This window comes from Myotis daubentonii, chromosome 13, assembly GCF_963259705.1.
Source record: "Myotis daubentonii chromosome 13, mMyoDau2.1, whole genome shotgun sequence".
In the NCBI taxonomy this organism is placed as follows: Eukaryota; Metazoa; Chordata; class Mammalia; order Chiroptera; family Vespertilionidae; genus Myotis; species Myotis daubentonii.
The window spans coordinates 37,116,913-37,133,673 of NC_081852.1; the positions used below are offsets into that span (position 1 = coordinate 37,116,913).

The 16,761-nt window shown below is 40.7% G+C and overlaps 1 protein-coding gene across 3 annotated transcripts in view; it reads right to left on the reverse strand.

Moving 5' to 3' along the window:
• Positions 1–13,482: 13,482 nt before the first annotated feature.
• RNLS (renalase, FAD dependent amine oxidase) overlaps positions 13,483–16,761 on the reverse strand; it is a 220,581-nt gene continuing 217,302 nt past the window's right edge. For all 3 annotated transcript variants that reach the window (XM_059662743.1, XM_059662744.1, XM_059662745.1), the window contains one exon: positions 13,483–13,965. In XM_059662743.1, coding sequence (XP_059518726.1) covers positions 13,721–13,965 — 245 coding nt within the window. In that variant the 3' untranslated portion in view covers positions 13,483–13,720. The remainder of the gene's footprint in view (positions 13,966–16,761) is intronic.

Here is a 16,761-nt window from a genome sequence, read left to right on the forward strand (position 1 = left end):
TGCAACCCAGGGAAAAATGTATTTCCTATCACTAAATTACATAGTTTCAAGGACTCCTATGTCTCAGGATTGTTGAATTGGCTTGAAATATGGTTTTGTTCTTGCACTATTCACAGGGAATTCTGACCAAAGTATTAAGTCTGTGACTTACAGAATACGTAGCCTTATGTTTGGGACTTTATCAAGCATTGGAATTATGTCTGGCCTCTATGGAGTCCCTAAGGTCTGATTTGCCTGGACTATTGGAAGCACTGTGTTGTAGTGGTTAAGAGAGCAGATTTCAAAAATACACTGTTTAATCTCTCAGGGCCCCAGTTTCCTCATCTGAAAAGTGGAAATGATACAAGGTATTTTAATTAGTAGGCAATGAGAAAAGGTCTTAGAGCAAAGCATGGCACACATAGTAATGCTAATAATTATAATCATTATTAAGAAGTTGAAAGCTAGCACCAACAGAGATGCAAGAATAGCATGAAGATAACTTGAGCAGGTTGGGTCTGACTCAGATACAGAGAAATTATATGGTGTTGGAAAGGGGCATGTGGGGTCTCTGAGTACCTAGAGCAACTTTGTTATCCAAAGAAAATTTTTAAATCCTAAACCAACCTGATTTTTATATATTTGGATTTGAAGAATAATTCTTCTTCTTCATATTAGCATTGTTGGCAATAATATCATTATCACAATAAAAAAAGGATTTACTGTGAAGCTAATGAAGCTTAAGCTTCAGCCTCCCTCACGTGCATGGACCCCTTCTAAGGCCTTGGATTGCACTTTGTTTTCATATATTTTCTTCCTTTTTCTTAATGAGGGTCCCTAATATATAAGCTTCAGGCTCCCCCAAAACCCGGATCTGTCCTGATCATAATGGTTGGGAAATAGGAAAATGTTGTTAGGGTTACAGGCTCTGGAGTCAGAATGGCCCAAGGTCAAGTCTCAGCTCAGCCATTTGCCAGATGGGTTAGTTTAGGTAAATTACTTAAGCACGCTGACCCTAGGTGTCATCTCTCCAAGGAGGATTATGTAAAGACCTTGTGGATAGGATGTTCTAAATATGAAATGAGATTATGCAAAAGTGCACGATTAGTATTGGTTATTATAAATGATTTATTTTTCCCCTTGAGTAAGAGGAGGGTCTGAGTTTGCTCATAGGTGACCTGAGTAGGGAATTCATCAGTCATCCTTTCAGGGTTAACATCATGCATTACTTTTCTTTGAATCCCTTTGAATCTACTCCCCAATAGCCAGCAAGTTGCATCAGAGAAATTACATAGAAAATATCATAAAGATTCTAGAAATAGTGGTATATTCTTGGGCTTTCTTATATGGGGCAATTTATTGGCAGAAGATGGGCTGGTATAAGGTAAAGTCTGAATGCTCTTTTACAAGACCGTATAAGATCTTGGAGACTGTGAGCCTTGAAGGCCATTGCATAGGCAGGCCAATCACTTTCCAGGAAAGTTTACCTTCTCTAGTGACAATGACCTGCTTCTCTGCAGGCTCCCTTGAGGAGGAGAATGCTGGACTTGTAGCCGGATTCATGCAAAAAGCCCTGTGAAGAAAGAAACACACAACAGTGGCAAAGTGCTCTCATGTTCTTCAGGGCTTTTTGGAACTCAAATGGTAATGTCTGGGTCACTGATGAGGCTGATCCCAAAATAACTCCCCTGATTTGTGGCCAAAACAGAGGGCTTTTCCCCCTTTATGATTAACACAGCATGTTGGATGCCCAGCAGTCCCAGAATACTTTGCACTCTTGGCATTTCTAATTCTATTCCTTTTTAAAGTTGGGAAATTATTCTCTTTCAACCAGACAGTCTAGAAGTTGGGGGTGAGACCCGTTCTCCCAGACAAAAAGATTCTATTCTGGTTTTCATGGTTTTATCATGTCTCAGACTCCTATTTTCAAGACAATCTTCTTTCTTTCTTTTTATTTAAAAAATATATTTTTATTGATTTCAGAGAGGAAGGGAGAGAGAGAGAGAGAAACATCAATGATGAGAGAGAATCACCAATTAGCTGCTTCCTACATGCCCCACACTGGGGATCGAGCCCACACCCAGGCATATATCCTGACTGGGAATAGAACTGTGACCTCCCAGTTCACAAGTTAATGTTCAACCACTGAACCACACCAGCTGGGCTGATCTTCTTTCTTTTAAACACACACACACACACACACACACACACAGCCCTTGCCAGTTTGGCTCAGTGGATAGAGCCTTGGCTGGAAGACTGAAGGATACCGGGTTTGATTCTGGTCAAGGGCACATGCTCAGGTTGTGGGCTCAATTCCCAGTAGGGGGCAGCCAATCAATGATTCTCTCTCATCATTGATGTTTCTTTCTCTCCCTCTCCCTTCCTCTCTGAAATCAATAAAATAAACACACACACACACACAAACACACCATATGCCAAATGATTTCCACTTTTAAAATACCCACAATGCCATACGTGGCTTCCAGGAGGTACTCTACTCCTGCAGTGAGGATGGTAGTTGGCTGATAGTCAGTTATTGCACTGAGCAGACTGGGGCACAAGAGCTGGGCCACTCCTGCCTGAGCCATCTCTTCCTCTAACAGGCTATCTTTGCTCTTGTGCTCTCAAATGACCAGCCTGAGATGAGCTAGAGCTTGCACTCTGTGGCTCTTCCAACCTACTCCTTCTTCCTTCTCTTTTTTCACAGACGTCAGACCTGCATCACCACCTGAAAGCGCTCCATACCCACTTCTGCTCCCTGCACTCTTCATCTTTCACAGACACTTCCCCTTCTACATCTAATTTGATCTCAGTGTCTATTTTCCAAAGTGCCAACTGATATGCCATGAATTCAACTTTTTAAAAAATATATATATTTTATTGATTTTTCACAGAGAGGAAGGGAGAGGGATAGAGAGTTAGAAACATTGATGAGAGAGAAACATCAATCAACTGCCTCCTGCACACCTCCCACTGGGGATATGCTCACAACCAACATACATGCTCTTGACCGGAATCGAACCTAGGACCCCTCAGTCCGTAGGCCGAAGCTCTATCCACTGAGCCAAACCAGTTAGGGTGCATTCCACTTTTAAGGCATTACCAATCTCACAGAGTGAAGACCCTAGCAGTTTGGCAGATGTTTGAAGATACACTGCTGCAAACCCAACAAGTGACAGAGAAGCAATGCTATAAAACACAAGGAGTGGTTGGATTCCTGGAGGAAAACATGACCAATACATACTCTAACCAATGGTTCTCAACCTTCCTAATGCCGCGACCATTAAATACAGTTCCTCATGTTGTGGTGACCCCCAACCATAAATTATTTTCGTTGCTATTTCATAACTGTAATTTTGCTACTGTTATGAATCAGACTGTAAATACCTGATATGCAGGATGTATTTTCATTGTTCGTGACCCACAGGTTGAGAACCGCTGCAAGAGAATATAACCTACAAATTATAGACACTGGGAGCAATACAGTCAGACTTCCACACTTTGGGTTTGGATCCATTTTTTTAGAAAGATGGCCAGTGATGGAAGGGAGGCATGAAAAAAGGGAGCAGGAAGAGAGGAACAAAGAATCTAGATGTAGAAATTAAGAAGAGCTACATGATCCAGTGTCTCTGTAAGGGGCTCAGAAGCACACTTGGAAAAGATGGAGCACCCACGGGGGCTGGTCTGAGAAATTTGGATCTTAAATATCTTGGGAAAGGAATGAAATTTCATGGGTTTATAATTATAGGGAGAAACTTTCATGTAAGATTTGTTCATAAGCAGAGAAGTTCCATGAATCCTTGGCAGTGGTCAAAGGACACACTAGGGAGACCCTTTGTTTTTTGATGTGCTTTTCATCAACTTTCGAACCTCAATATGATAGAACAATTTTATTTTATGTTTATTTTACTCCTGAACATGTTGCTGTGGCCAACACAATGTGAAGTACTGATCAACTCAGGCCTAGAGGTTACCTCTCTTCTCCCCCACTGCGCAGGGCATAGTGCACTGCCTCGGACCACATGCACTGAGAATAGATAAAGGAAGGGAACCCAAGTGAAGTCTTCGGAAGGTAGTCAGTTGTTAGGGAGACAATTGACAAATGCTCGCTGGAATCAATGAATTGCCTGAGTCTGTTAAAGGATCAGTGAAACGCAAGGAGGCATATCCTATTTGGGGAACAAGCAATAAAATGCAAAATCCAAGTGAATCAAATCTATCAGGCTTCTTTGACCATTTAAAAAAATTATGTAATAACCATGAGATTGAACAAAATGTTTTCATGCACAAAACCCTCACTTAGCATTCTCAAGGAATGGCTATGAATTGACAGTTCTCTGAATAAAGGAGTATTTACAATGGGATTCCTGAGAACAGGTTTTCTATATGTAAATAGGATTAGTATACTAAACTGAGGTTCTGTGCATGAAAGCATTTTATTGTTTTTTTTGTGTTTGTGTTTTTTCCTCCTTTAAGTCCCTGTTTGAGATGCTGTGGCAGAAAACCAAAGTACAGAAACATTGGACAAGTCTGAGTTGTCATTCTCACCCACCAACAAACCAAGGCCTGGCCTCGGGGTCACAAGGTTTAGATGCTCTGTCTGGATGACCACCCCACAATGGGTCAAGGACAGAGGTCATGGCTGTCTGGGGGGAATCTGCAACAGGGTAACAAAGTGACAAAATCAGGCTGCAAGGGCCTGAGAAGTCCCCCTTATTTGCAGCTTAAATAAGAGAAGCTCTTGGAAGAATCAAGGGGAAGTCTTGCTTCAGTCTGAAGAATTGATCTTCTTGCATGTGATCGATCTTTGTATACATGCATATGTATTTCTCTCTATATCATCTCTCTCAATGGATCTTTGTACTCCTTGGTCTTATAGCTAAGAGATGCAAATTAGATCTGTTTGAACTTCTCCTGTGGTCATGATCTCCTACCGATGACACTGAAGGTCAGGTTTTGTCTCCCGGCTTCTCTCCACACTTTTTATTTTGAGGATTTAGCTGAGTTTGCCTCCGTCTTCAGGCCGGACACTCCCATGGCAACTTAGGGGCCAAGCCTTGCTTGTTAGATGCTGGTCCCCTTCAGCCTCAGTTTCTGTCTTATGCCTCAGGGGCTCCCTAAACTGGAAGTGGCGTCCAGGAATTGCTTTCATGTGCTGTACAAGGCGAACTGCGTCAAAGGCGAACCCATGCTTCTCTCTGCTCAGTGCTTCCCTCCATGAGCAGCACGAGTCTGGTCCTGCTGACCGTCCTCTGAGAACTTTCCACAAGACTGGCCGTATAGCAAGCACTCCATACTGTTCACTGGTGGGACTCCATAACCGAAACCCCTGGGAGGAGAAGGTCCCGTGAGATCCTGCTAGTTCATTGTTTGCTAGTTGGTGAGAAACCACATTTTTCACATATTGATATCTTACCACTGACAGAAGGGATTTCTTCACCTAAACATCAAGCCCTTGCTTTGGGGCTATAACTGAAAATTCCTTTGGGATTTCTCTTCTCAAGCTCCTAGAGAGCCAGGCCGAGGTGGCTTCCATGCTATTCTTATATACACTGCTCTTGGCGGGCTGGTGGCCGTTTGATATTCTGAGGTCTAGCAAAGATTGAGCTCCAGCGGGTCACCAAGAGGTCATGGTCTCAATGATTTCCTCTGCTATTTATCTTTGGCTTGTGGTGCTGGAGCCTGCCTTTGATAGAGGGCCTTCCTCCCACAACGGCACAGAACCAAGCAGTTCAGTGCTTTGGTTTGAGGTGGAGAGGGTTGGCATCTAATGCCGTGAAAATGTCACTGAGTGCATCTGAGAGTATCTAATTCTGTTCCTCTCTGATGGCAAATTCATTTCTGGGGCTTTACCAGTGGCACTTCCCAGACTCGGGTCAGGGAAGGAACTGTGCGCGTGAGGTCAGCAGATTTCAGTTTGAGTAATTCCACTTTCAGTTCCTCATGAGACACTCGTCTTGAGACGGAGATAAAAGTGGCATTCCTCCAACATCCAGCGTGCATCTCTACTTTTCTGCACTGCTTATGACTCACCTGTGGTCACCCTCAATGCAGCCAGGGCGCCATTTATGCTGAACTAGCTTGCAGATTTTTCTTCTTAGTGACAGCAAAACTTCCAAGCCAGCTCACTAGTAAACCACAGCCTTCCATCCCTGGTCTGGACAGTTCAGCAGGCTCTCGAATTCCCAGAGAGACAGAGAGGACTTCTCAGCTTGTTTTATGTGGGTTTGTTCACCCCATCCTGTTTCATTTTGATTTAAGATGACTGTTATCTCTCATCTGGGTCAGAAGGTATGGATTGCATATGGTTTCGGCATGACATGAGGGGCCTAAATCAAATGCCCAGCACTTTGGCCTGGAAAATTGGTGGTGTTATGCCTCTGTTCTTGTTCCCTCTAAAAGCATCCTCACAAATGGAAACAGGCGGCCCCAGGAGGTCCTTGCTGTCTGATGCTTTATCTCTGCCTCAGGGTGTGTGGGCAGAGAGTATACTGTGCTGTACCGTGTCTAGCAAAGAGCAATGCAACCTGTGATGGAGACGTGGCCATCTGTGGGAGACGGCAGCCCTGGCTCTACCCAGAAGACAAAGGAAATGCCATTACGTTAGGGATATGCCCAGTGAGGCAGATTCCTAGAACAGCCTGTAATGCATGGTATAGAGATAGAATCACATTTGATCTCTCGCTCTCTCTCTCTCTCTTTTTTTTTTAAACTGAAGCCTGTAACTTTGTGCCCCAGCCTCAGCACCTCCAGATTTGGATTAAGAGAGAACTGTTGGGTATAGGGAGGGGCTAGATTGAACACGAGTGGTTAATTTATTTTATATATCATATTCCTAGAGGTGGTTTTCTATATGAAACCAGTTTACATTGATCCAGGGCAAGGAAACAAAAGTTTTATAAAATAATAGCTACTCTTACTACACGTCAGCCTTCTCATTCTTTTTCCTTTCTGTTGTTTTAATTAAAAAATCAACAACAGCCTGGCTGGTTTGCTCAGTGCTTGAGTGTCAACCTAGAAACCAGAAGGTCATGGTTTGATTCCTGGTCAGGGCACATGCTTGGGTTATAGGCTTGATCATTGGTGTTTTTATCTCTCTCTTCCTCTTCCTTCCTCTCTGAAATAAATAAAATAATATATTTTTTTAAATTGAGACAACAAAAATGACTACTTGGTTCCCTAAATTGCTATTACAAATCATTTATGGGTCAAAGCCCATATTTGGAAAAATTAGGATGCATTAGTGTAAAAGAGGCATGTGCAAGGGTATTTATTACAACAACTATATACAACATGCTATAAATTTATAAAGTCAGAGAATGTAGCCATATTTTATAAATACATATATAAAGTCAAAGTATAAATATGTGACCATCTTATCACAATTAAAAACAATGTATATATATGATATAACAAGATAACAGCCCCAGCCGGCATGGCTCAGCGGTTGAGCATTGACCTATGAACCAGGAGGTCAGGGTTCAATTCCTGGTCAGGGCACATGCCCAGGTTGCAGGCTCGATCCCCAGTGTGGGGTGTACAGGAGGCAGCCAATCCATGATTCTCTTTCATCACTGATGTTTCTCTCTCTCTCTCCCTTCCTCGCTGAAGTCAATAAACATATATTTTAAAAAAACAAACATAAACTAACAAATTTTAACCTATAAGCAGTTTTATCTACATTAAGGGCATTATACTTTTACTATAAATTATTTTAAGTGATTTTTTCATAATTAATCTATAAAACTTGTAGTTTCATTTTCTGAGAGTTTGAAATATTCATCTATATTTTTGCTCTGTTTTATTAGGAGGAATAAATATTTGCTTATTTTTTTCCCCTTTTAATCCATGTATGGTTTTGTAAAGCTTCCTTGATAACATTAAGTGCTTTTATTGCCATTATTTCCATGGATTTGTGTCAATTCTAAAACCAATAGTAAACTGCTTTTTTATCTAACTTTATAATATCTTTTTGAAGATTATGCGGGTTTTACAGATGCGGGTGCTGAGGCTGAGAGACATAAGAAACTGGTTTACATCACATGTCTAGAAGGTGGTGGGTTCAGGATGGCATGGAACCCACCATGACGTCACGGAATTTACCAGGAGCTGAGCTTTTTGAAATGAAGACCAAGGACAGGAAATGAATCGGCATACTTACTCTGACGCGTTAATAGTGTGAACTAAGACCAAGTTTTCAGTGTTTCAGAGCCTAAGTACAGGCATACCTTGTTTCATTGACCTTCGCTTTATTGTGCTTCACAGATGTGCATTTTACAAATTGAAGGGAAAGACCCTCCACCAGCAAAGAAATTGCCAATTGCTGAATTGTGGTACTTGCTTTCTTGCAGTGGTTTGGAACCAAACCCTCAACATCTCCAAGGTCTGCCTGTAAACAATCTTCAGGAGGACCTAGTCCAAGCATGCAATTGTTTGCAGTTGGCACACATACTTGCTAAAGAAAAGACACTGTTCATTGCAGAGAATGCTTCTATTTTATACCATCTCGACGCCTGGTAATGACTTACCCTGGTTTCTTTTCAAGGACCCCCTGAGAGCAAACCAACGGGACAAGCAACGAGACAAGAGAACGTGGCTCACGGCTGGTCTCAGGGAGACACTACCACTCTGTTTCATGAAGGTTTTGAAGAAACCTAGAGCTATTAAGCTTCCGAGTTTCACCATGGTTGGCTGTCCAGGTACACACTCTCCTTACCATCCGCTTTCCTAAGTGTCCTATGTAAATGCAGAGGAAACTGGCCTTCCCAGGGGCTTTGGAGGCACCAGGAAGATCTGCTTCTACTCTTCCTCCTCCTTCTCCCATACCCTCATCATCATCACCATCATTGCTATCATTTATTATGCACTTACTATGTGTCCAGCAGTAAGGTTTTCTGTATATTTAAGCCTCACAACAATCTTATGAGTAGCTTCCATCAACTCATTGTTCAAATGATGAGGTGTCTGTCTCAAGGTCACACAATGAGGAGCAAAGTCTGGGTAACACACGGATCTATTTAACTCCAGAGAATGTGTTTTTAACTACAAAGCTAAACTCTTGCCTTAAAAGATTTCCAATGGGGCTTAGGATCATGGAACAATGGCCCAGATGTGTGGATCTAAGATAAGCCTGTGTTTACATAAGACCATGGGTCAAGATTTAGAGGTTCTTAATCTGGGGTCCATAGACTCCTGAGTGTCTAAAAATAGATTTTGGAGGGTTTGTAATCCCCTAAAACAGGAGTCAGCAAATTTTTTATTAAAGCACCAGAGAGTTAACTTTTTTAGGCTTTGCAGGCCATATGGTCTCTGACACACTCATCTTTGCTGTGGTTGTACAGAAACAGCCACTGAATACACAAATGAACGGGCAAGGCTGTGATCCAATAAAACTTTATTTATAAAAGTAGGCTCTGAAATGGTATGCAAATTCTATGTGCGTGCATGCATAGTTATCTTTATTGTTGCTACTAGGAGAAGATCCATAGTTTTCTCCAGCTTCTCAAGTGGGTTCAAAATCCAACATGGCTAAGAACTGGTCAAAATGGTCTCCAAGCCCTCTAAACTTTGATTTCCAGGATTCTGTGGTTCTACATGCCTTGTAAATTAACACTCTCCTAGACAGTCTTTCTCTTTAGCAGGTCCATTTGGTGAATTCTGCTATGAAATCTTACTTGGACTATAATGGCTGTCTGTTGAGATGGAAACATAGACCACATTACCATTCCATTCTTCCCTGGCTTACCTGGCCAGATGATACTGGCTGAGACACAAACACATTCCAGACTAGAATACCGCCGCGTAGTCCTGCATGAGCAAGTCTGAGGTTTGCTGAAGCTTTTTCCTCTTCCCACTTTCTGTGTCCCATTGAGCCTTCTCCACAGAAAAGACCCATTTGTTCTGCCATGAAGTTCAGATTCCTGGAGTCAGCCAGGTCTGCTCAGGTTGGGTGTGGAGGTGTGTGTTTGCCTGATGCACCTCTGCATCTGTCCAGGGACCCTCTCCTAAATAAACAGGGTCCTTCCTCGGAAGATTCCCCAGCTTCTCGAGTTAGAGCATCTAATTTACTGCCTGCCATGACACCGACATGAACCTTGACCCTGCCTTCCACTTCATGTGACTTGTCTTCCCCTGACCAGAACCTTTAGGTGGAGATTGCTGATGATATTCCACCGGGCCCAGCACAGAGCCTGGTCCCATGCCTTGCATGTGTTTTTTAGGTTATCAGCACGGAGATCCCTGACATCTACAGCCAGTTTTAAATTCTTGCATCACTTCTGAAAATCAAAATAATGATTATCCAGGCCACTTGAATCAAATGCAAAATCAACTGCTTTAAAATTTTAGGGGGAAAAAGGATATATTAAAATAAGATAGAACAAATGATATGAATCATAATGTGATTGCATTTATATTGCAGGTTTATGAGAATGGAGACTTGGGCATAGGGGAAGAAGCAGGAGAAAAAATAAAAGAGGAGAAAGAAATGACAGAGGAGAATGAAACAAAATGAATGTAGAAACAAAGACAGAAACGATGAATGTAGCCTGTAGCTAACCTACTACTGCTCAGTTGATATTCAGTGTCATTGTGATGCAGCCATTTCTCACAGCAAGAACCCTCCGAAGAAGGAAATAAACCAGCAAATAAAAATAAGGGGAATATAAATCATTTAGCCAGTACTCGTGGAGACTTTACTCCATATTAGACTCCTGTATATACCACATCAGGATTAGTATTAGCTCTCTGAAATGAAACATCAATAACAGGACCACACGGTGCTGACTGTATTGCCAACTAATATTTCAGTTCAGATTTAATTATCAAGTTCATATGGCAGCAGCATGATGCCGCGTAAATAGAAATGGTCATAGAAGGCCTGGGTCTTGTCCTGGCATCTCATTATGTGATTTTGGTTGGCCAATCTCCATGCCTCAGTGTATATATATATATATATATATATATATATATATATATATACACACACACACACATATATGGTATTGACTTCAGAAAGAAAGGGAGAAGGGGGAGAGATAAGAAACATCAATGATAGGCTGCCTCCTGCATGCCCCCTACTGGAGATCAAGCCTGCAACCCAGGCATGTGCCCTTGACCGGAATCGAAACTGGGACCCTTCAGTTCACAGGTTGACAGTCTATCCACTGAGCCAAACCGGCTAGGGCATGCATCAGTTTCCTCATTTGTCAAAGGTGAATAAGAATTCCTTGCTCTGCATATTTCACAAGGGTGTTAGGAGGATGAAAAGTGGATATATACTCATTCTATACATACTTGGATGAGTAGAAAATACTAGATAGATGTAAAATGGACTTTGTTCTTTTTACTTAACATAGTAATGGGTAGGTGGGGCGGGGGGGGGGAGTGGGGATGATGGCATTTTGCACAGAAGGCTTGGTGACTCAAAGAAGTGTCTTTCCCCCCGCATCTGTCCTAGGATTATTACTGCTTTCTTAGTGTTTTTAGACATGCTTCTTCCCTTCAGAAATGCCAAAGGTGAAAAATACTATTCCTCTGTATAATTTGTCACCCTTGCTGCCTGAGCAAAACGTGCATAGACAGTTTGGTAATTAAGCTTTTCAACACTGCATCATACAGTTTTATCCCGGCAAAGGCTATATTTATCAGCTAACAAGTATTAAATCACCCCACTGCTCAAGTCATTTCTCTCTTGAATATGCTACTTTCAAAAACAGAGCAGCTTTCCTTGGCTGGCGTGATTAATAAACGTTCTTGTTTGGAAATGTCGTAGTACAGTGTGGGCCTGTGGGGCTGACATACATACACCTTGGCAACCGTTCCAAACGGTGCTGACCCCTCTTTCCCAGGGGAGCCGATACCTTAGCCCTGGGTCTCTCAGGGTGACTGGGCCACCTCAGTTTCACAGCCGGCTGGGATGGCTTCCAGCACAGGATAACCCCATATCCATTTCATTTCTGCAGGGACAGGGGTGAATGAAAGCGAAGAACATAAACATTTGATACATTTTTTCTTCCTTATCTGGGCATCAGGGAATTAGCCGGCTCCTATCAGAGATAGATCTAAATGTAAAACGAGTTTTCAAAATGATTAAAATAGCAAAGTAACAATGATCTACATACAGAATTATTAGGGAAACACAGAATGAATAGATATTGAAAGTCATCAGTAATGGCTCAGGAGACTTCTGTCCTTATGTATCCCATCCCACCTTTACAAATTGTTTTGTTTTTCTCTTCTGTGGAGGATATACATTCATGAGACAAATACAACCTTGTTCTTAAAACTTCAGGATGCTCTCAGTCAAATGGCTCCAGAATATTAAAAACAAAATAGTTAATACATTTGAATGACTTTGCTACCATGTTTTAAGGATAAAGCCAAAATAAAGATAATGTTAACCAAATATGGGCCCAAATGATGAAAGAGGTCTCAATGTTTTCATCACATCATACAGAGATCACATTAATTTTCCTTTTTCTTTCTCTGCTTTCAGAAAGAAGTGTCATTAGCTACATGTAGGCATTTCTGTTTCTCATCAGTTGGTTGCTAAAAGGACACAGGTAATCACATTCCATAGGATCACAAAGCCCACTTTGTAGCTATATAAGCAAGTTCTGCCCAGGCCTGTGCATGTGTATGTATGATTAGTGGGCATGTAAGTGTGAAACTTTGGGTTACTACCAAGATAAAGAGTCTTTCATTGAACTATTCTTAGTTTGAAAGGGCACAACAATTTCTTTCCTTTCAAAATCATAAAATAGAACCCACCATTTTGCTTTTCAAATTAGCAACAAGTCGCTTATTTGGAAGGCTGGGGATTAATTTCTCTCAGCCAGCAGGTCACTGGGTTGTCACTGAAGCATGCGACAGCCATTAAGTTGGCAAAAATTGAACTATTTGAGGTGCATCTATTTTCTCGTTCAGTACATTTTTTTTTGGTTGCATTAAATTCATTAAACTTGACCCAGTCTAAATGCCACAGCACATACTGGATCACACAGACTGGAACAGCAGCAGCCGTAAGAGATAACAAAAGGTAAAGATCAATGTTTTATCTGTCATAACAAGATTGGAGTTTTTAAGGTTAAAAAGTACTGTGTGACTTGGAAAGTCAAGTTGAATCGGGTTATTTTCTGAAAATTTGAAGAGAGGTTACTTCGTCAGTCAAGTTGCCCTCCAAACTGCGATCCTAGAGACAAGGACAGCTATGACCTACAATTCAGGATCATTTAATAACTTGGGAGAGAAACGAGAAAGAAAATTACTCTCTGTTATTCACAGTTTGGAGGGACCTTAAAGTTCAGCAGTTTGCAAAAATATTGAATCAAGGGCATACTTAAAGATTAAAAATGAGCCTGTGATAATGATTATTCTTTATTTGGAAGCAAAAATTTCAAAATGAACTGTTACTTTGAGTTGACAAACTTTTTTGGGATTGGTTAGCCCTACTTTTCCTCCATCAAGGGGTAGTCATGGCAACTCAGAAAGGTGACAAAGGTATAAGATCCAAGGAATTTTTATTCTAGCATGGGTTGTAACTATCAACATTATAAAATTGATTTTTTACCCCATATGAATAAATAACAAGTGAAGAACAATTTTCCGGTAATTTTTCTGAACAAAACAGACAATAAAACAATCAATAACTGAAAATTGTGAAAGCAAAAACCCAAAGTACATGTAGATGGTAAGAATACAGATACTAAATAGACTTACTGGGATGATGACTTCACAAGTTCTATAAATGTCTAGTCACTATGTTGTCTAACTGAAACCAACATAACATTGGGTGTAGCTGTAACTGAAAAATTAAAAGAAAGAATACAGGTACTAAATATGGTTCTTTAAAGCTTCCAGAACACACAGGGCAGAAGCAACGCAGCCATCGAAATTGGAATGAGTGAATCCATCCCCTCCACACACAAGGAGAGGTTTCAGATGAAGAGTCATTTGGCCAGGAGAGTTGGCAGCAGCATTTGTAACCTGGGGGGAAAAAAGTGTGTTGGGTGTAATTACAATTGACATTCTGTGCTCTGTTGTGCTATCCTGTCAACACCCACCTGGGGAAGGCTCCATCTGGAGAAATCAAGATGTCTCAAAGGAGCAACAGGAAACAAAACCAAGACCCCCTATGCGTCCCCCTCATCTAAGTGTTTACAGTGACATCCTTACATGTTTGCATTTTCAATTATTTGATAAGATAATCAGAAGTTTGTTGAACTTCAATATTAGTATCTCATGATATGCCCAATTAGTTGAAAGTACAGTGATTTTTTTTTATAAGAAGGAAATTATAGTCACAGAATCATTCACCGATTATCAAGTTGACAAATAAAAATTGAATATATTTAGGGTGCACAACTAGATGTTTTGATATGTGTAGACACTGTGAAATAATCACCATAATCAAGCTAATTAGCATATCCATCATCTCACATAGTTACTTTTTTTTTGGTGGCACACTTTATGATCTATCATCTTAGCAGATTTCACGTATACAATACAGTATTGTTAACTATAGTCAGATTCGATCTCCAGGACTGTCATAACTGTAACTGTACCCTTTGACCAACATGTCCCCATTTTCCCGCCCACCAACTCCTAGCAATCACCATTCTACTCTCTGTTTCTATGAGCTTGACTCTTTTAGATTCCACCTATATGTGAAATCATGCCATAGTATTTAGTATTTGCAATTCCAGAGCCAATAATCTTGAAATCAGCAGAAGAGATCGTTGAGTGGCTAAACGAGAGACACTAGAGGACAGACTCGGGCACTCGGTCAGAGCTTTTATACTCCTGCTTTGGATGGAATTTTAACAAGTCAGATGATTTGATTTGTCAGTGAAGCACTAAGGGAGGAAGAACACTGTTAGGTTTTTATATAAATTAGCAATTTCAGAATGTGAGAACTGATAGTCCAGGGACATTTAGTGAAGGGACAAATAACTCTCTGGCTCATAATATGCCCCAAGGGTGCCAGCTTATTAATTTTCCTGTAATCATTAATGTTCACAATAATAGTCCCAATATTCAAGACTCAATTCTAATGTGCACAAAGTATTCATTGTTAGCTCTGCTTGAATGTTCACCGATACCAAATGCTTTACATGCACACCCCATTGAATTCACACAGCAACCCTATTAAGTGGTTACACTTATTCTCATTTTATAGATGAGAAAGTTGAGACTCAGAAAGATTGTTGCTTGTCCAAGGACAGAAAGCTAAGAGGTGAAGAAAAAGGAATTCAAAGAGTGCAGGCTAAATCTGGAACTCACATTTCTAACACTTTTGGAAATATTTGCATAAAGACTAGATTTAAAATGTCCATACTAGCCCTGGATCGTGGTGTCAGTGGTTAGAGCGTCGGCCCATATACTGAAGGATGATGGGTTTGATCCCTGGCCCAGGTCTGGGTGCCTACAGAAGGCAACCAATCTATGTGTCTCTCTCACATCGATGTTCTTCTCTCTCTCCCCAGCTTCAACTCTCTAAAAATCAAGGGGAATAATATTCTCAGGTGAGGATTAACAAAAAAATAAGATAAACTGTTCATTACTACTCAAAGCAGTCTATAGATTCACCACAACTCCTATCAAGTACTAACGGTATATTTCACAGTGTGATAGTATAATTTAAAAGAAATATATTATTTGGTTATTCAGATGATTAACATATATTTTCCATATATATCCGGTCTTGTCCACAATTCCCAACTCACAGCTCCCCAAACCCTTGGAATTTCTGAAGTGTTGAGAGTGATAAAGTTGCCCCTTGTTATGTTAATGAGGTGACTTTGGAAAGTCAAAAAATTAAGGATGGGGGCTGGTGCCAGTGGAGCCAATCCTGTGATTAGAGGGCTGGTATTTTCAGTCCTACTAGCCTGCCCCCCAACTCCAGGGAGGGGACAGGGGCTGAAGATGGAGTTCAATCATTAGTCTTGTCTTGTAGGACTAAACTCTTAACCTGTGCAATCTGATGCTACCTCTGGGTAGATGTGTCAGAATTGAATTCCTGGATATCCTGCTGGTGTCTGAGAATTGTTTGTTGGTTTGGGGGGGGACCCCCCTCAATGTTGGAATTGGTACCAATTTAGACCTATTTAGAGAGTCACATAGTTTTGTGCATCTGGAAGATTCATATAAATGAAGTAACAACTGTAGTCTACATTAATGGTTCTCAACCTTGGCTGCACATTAAAATCACCTGAGAATCTTTTTAAAATCCTGATTTCTGGGCCTCATCCTCCGGAAATTCTGTTTCTTTGTTACTAATGTTGTGGCCCACCCCATAACAAAGAAACAGAATTTCCGGAGGATGAGGCCCAGAAATCAGGATTTAAAAAAGATTCCCAGGTGATTCTAATGTGCAGCCAAGGTTGAGAACCACTGATAAATGGATATATACACAGACATGTTTATACATGTGTGTCTATGTATAATTTTTAAAATAAAACAAAAATGTGATAGCCACAGCTTTATGGATTCAGAAAATTCATATAAATGGGATAACTCATTTATATGTATTCATATATATACATATGTGTGTTTATCTATGTATAATTTATACACACACATATAAATCTCCATTTGTGGTCAAGTTTTGATACATTCCAGTTGATATCCCTCTATTGATGAGCCATGGCGCTATTAAACATCACATAAGTATTAAGGAGGAGGGAGGTGTTTTTTTTAAAAATATATATTTTATTGATTTTTTACAGAGAGGTAGGGAGAGAGATAGAGAGTTAGAAACATCAGTGAGAGAGAAACATTGAT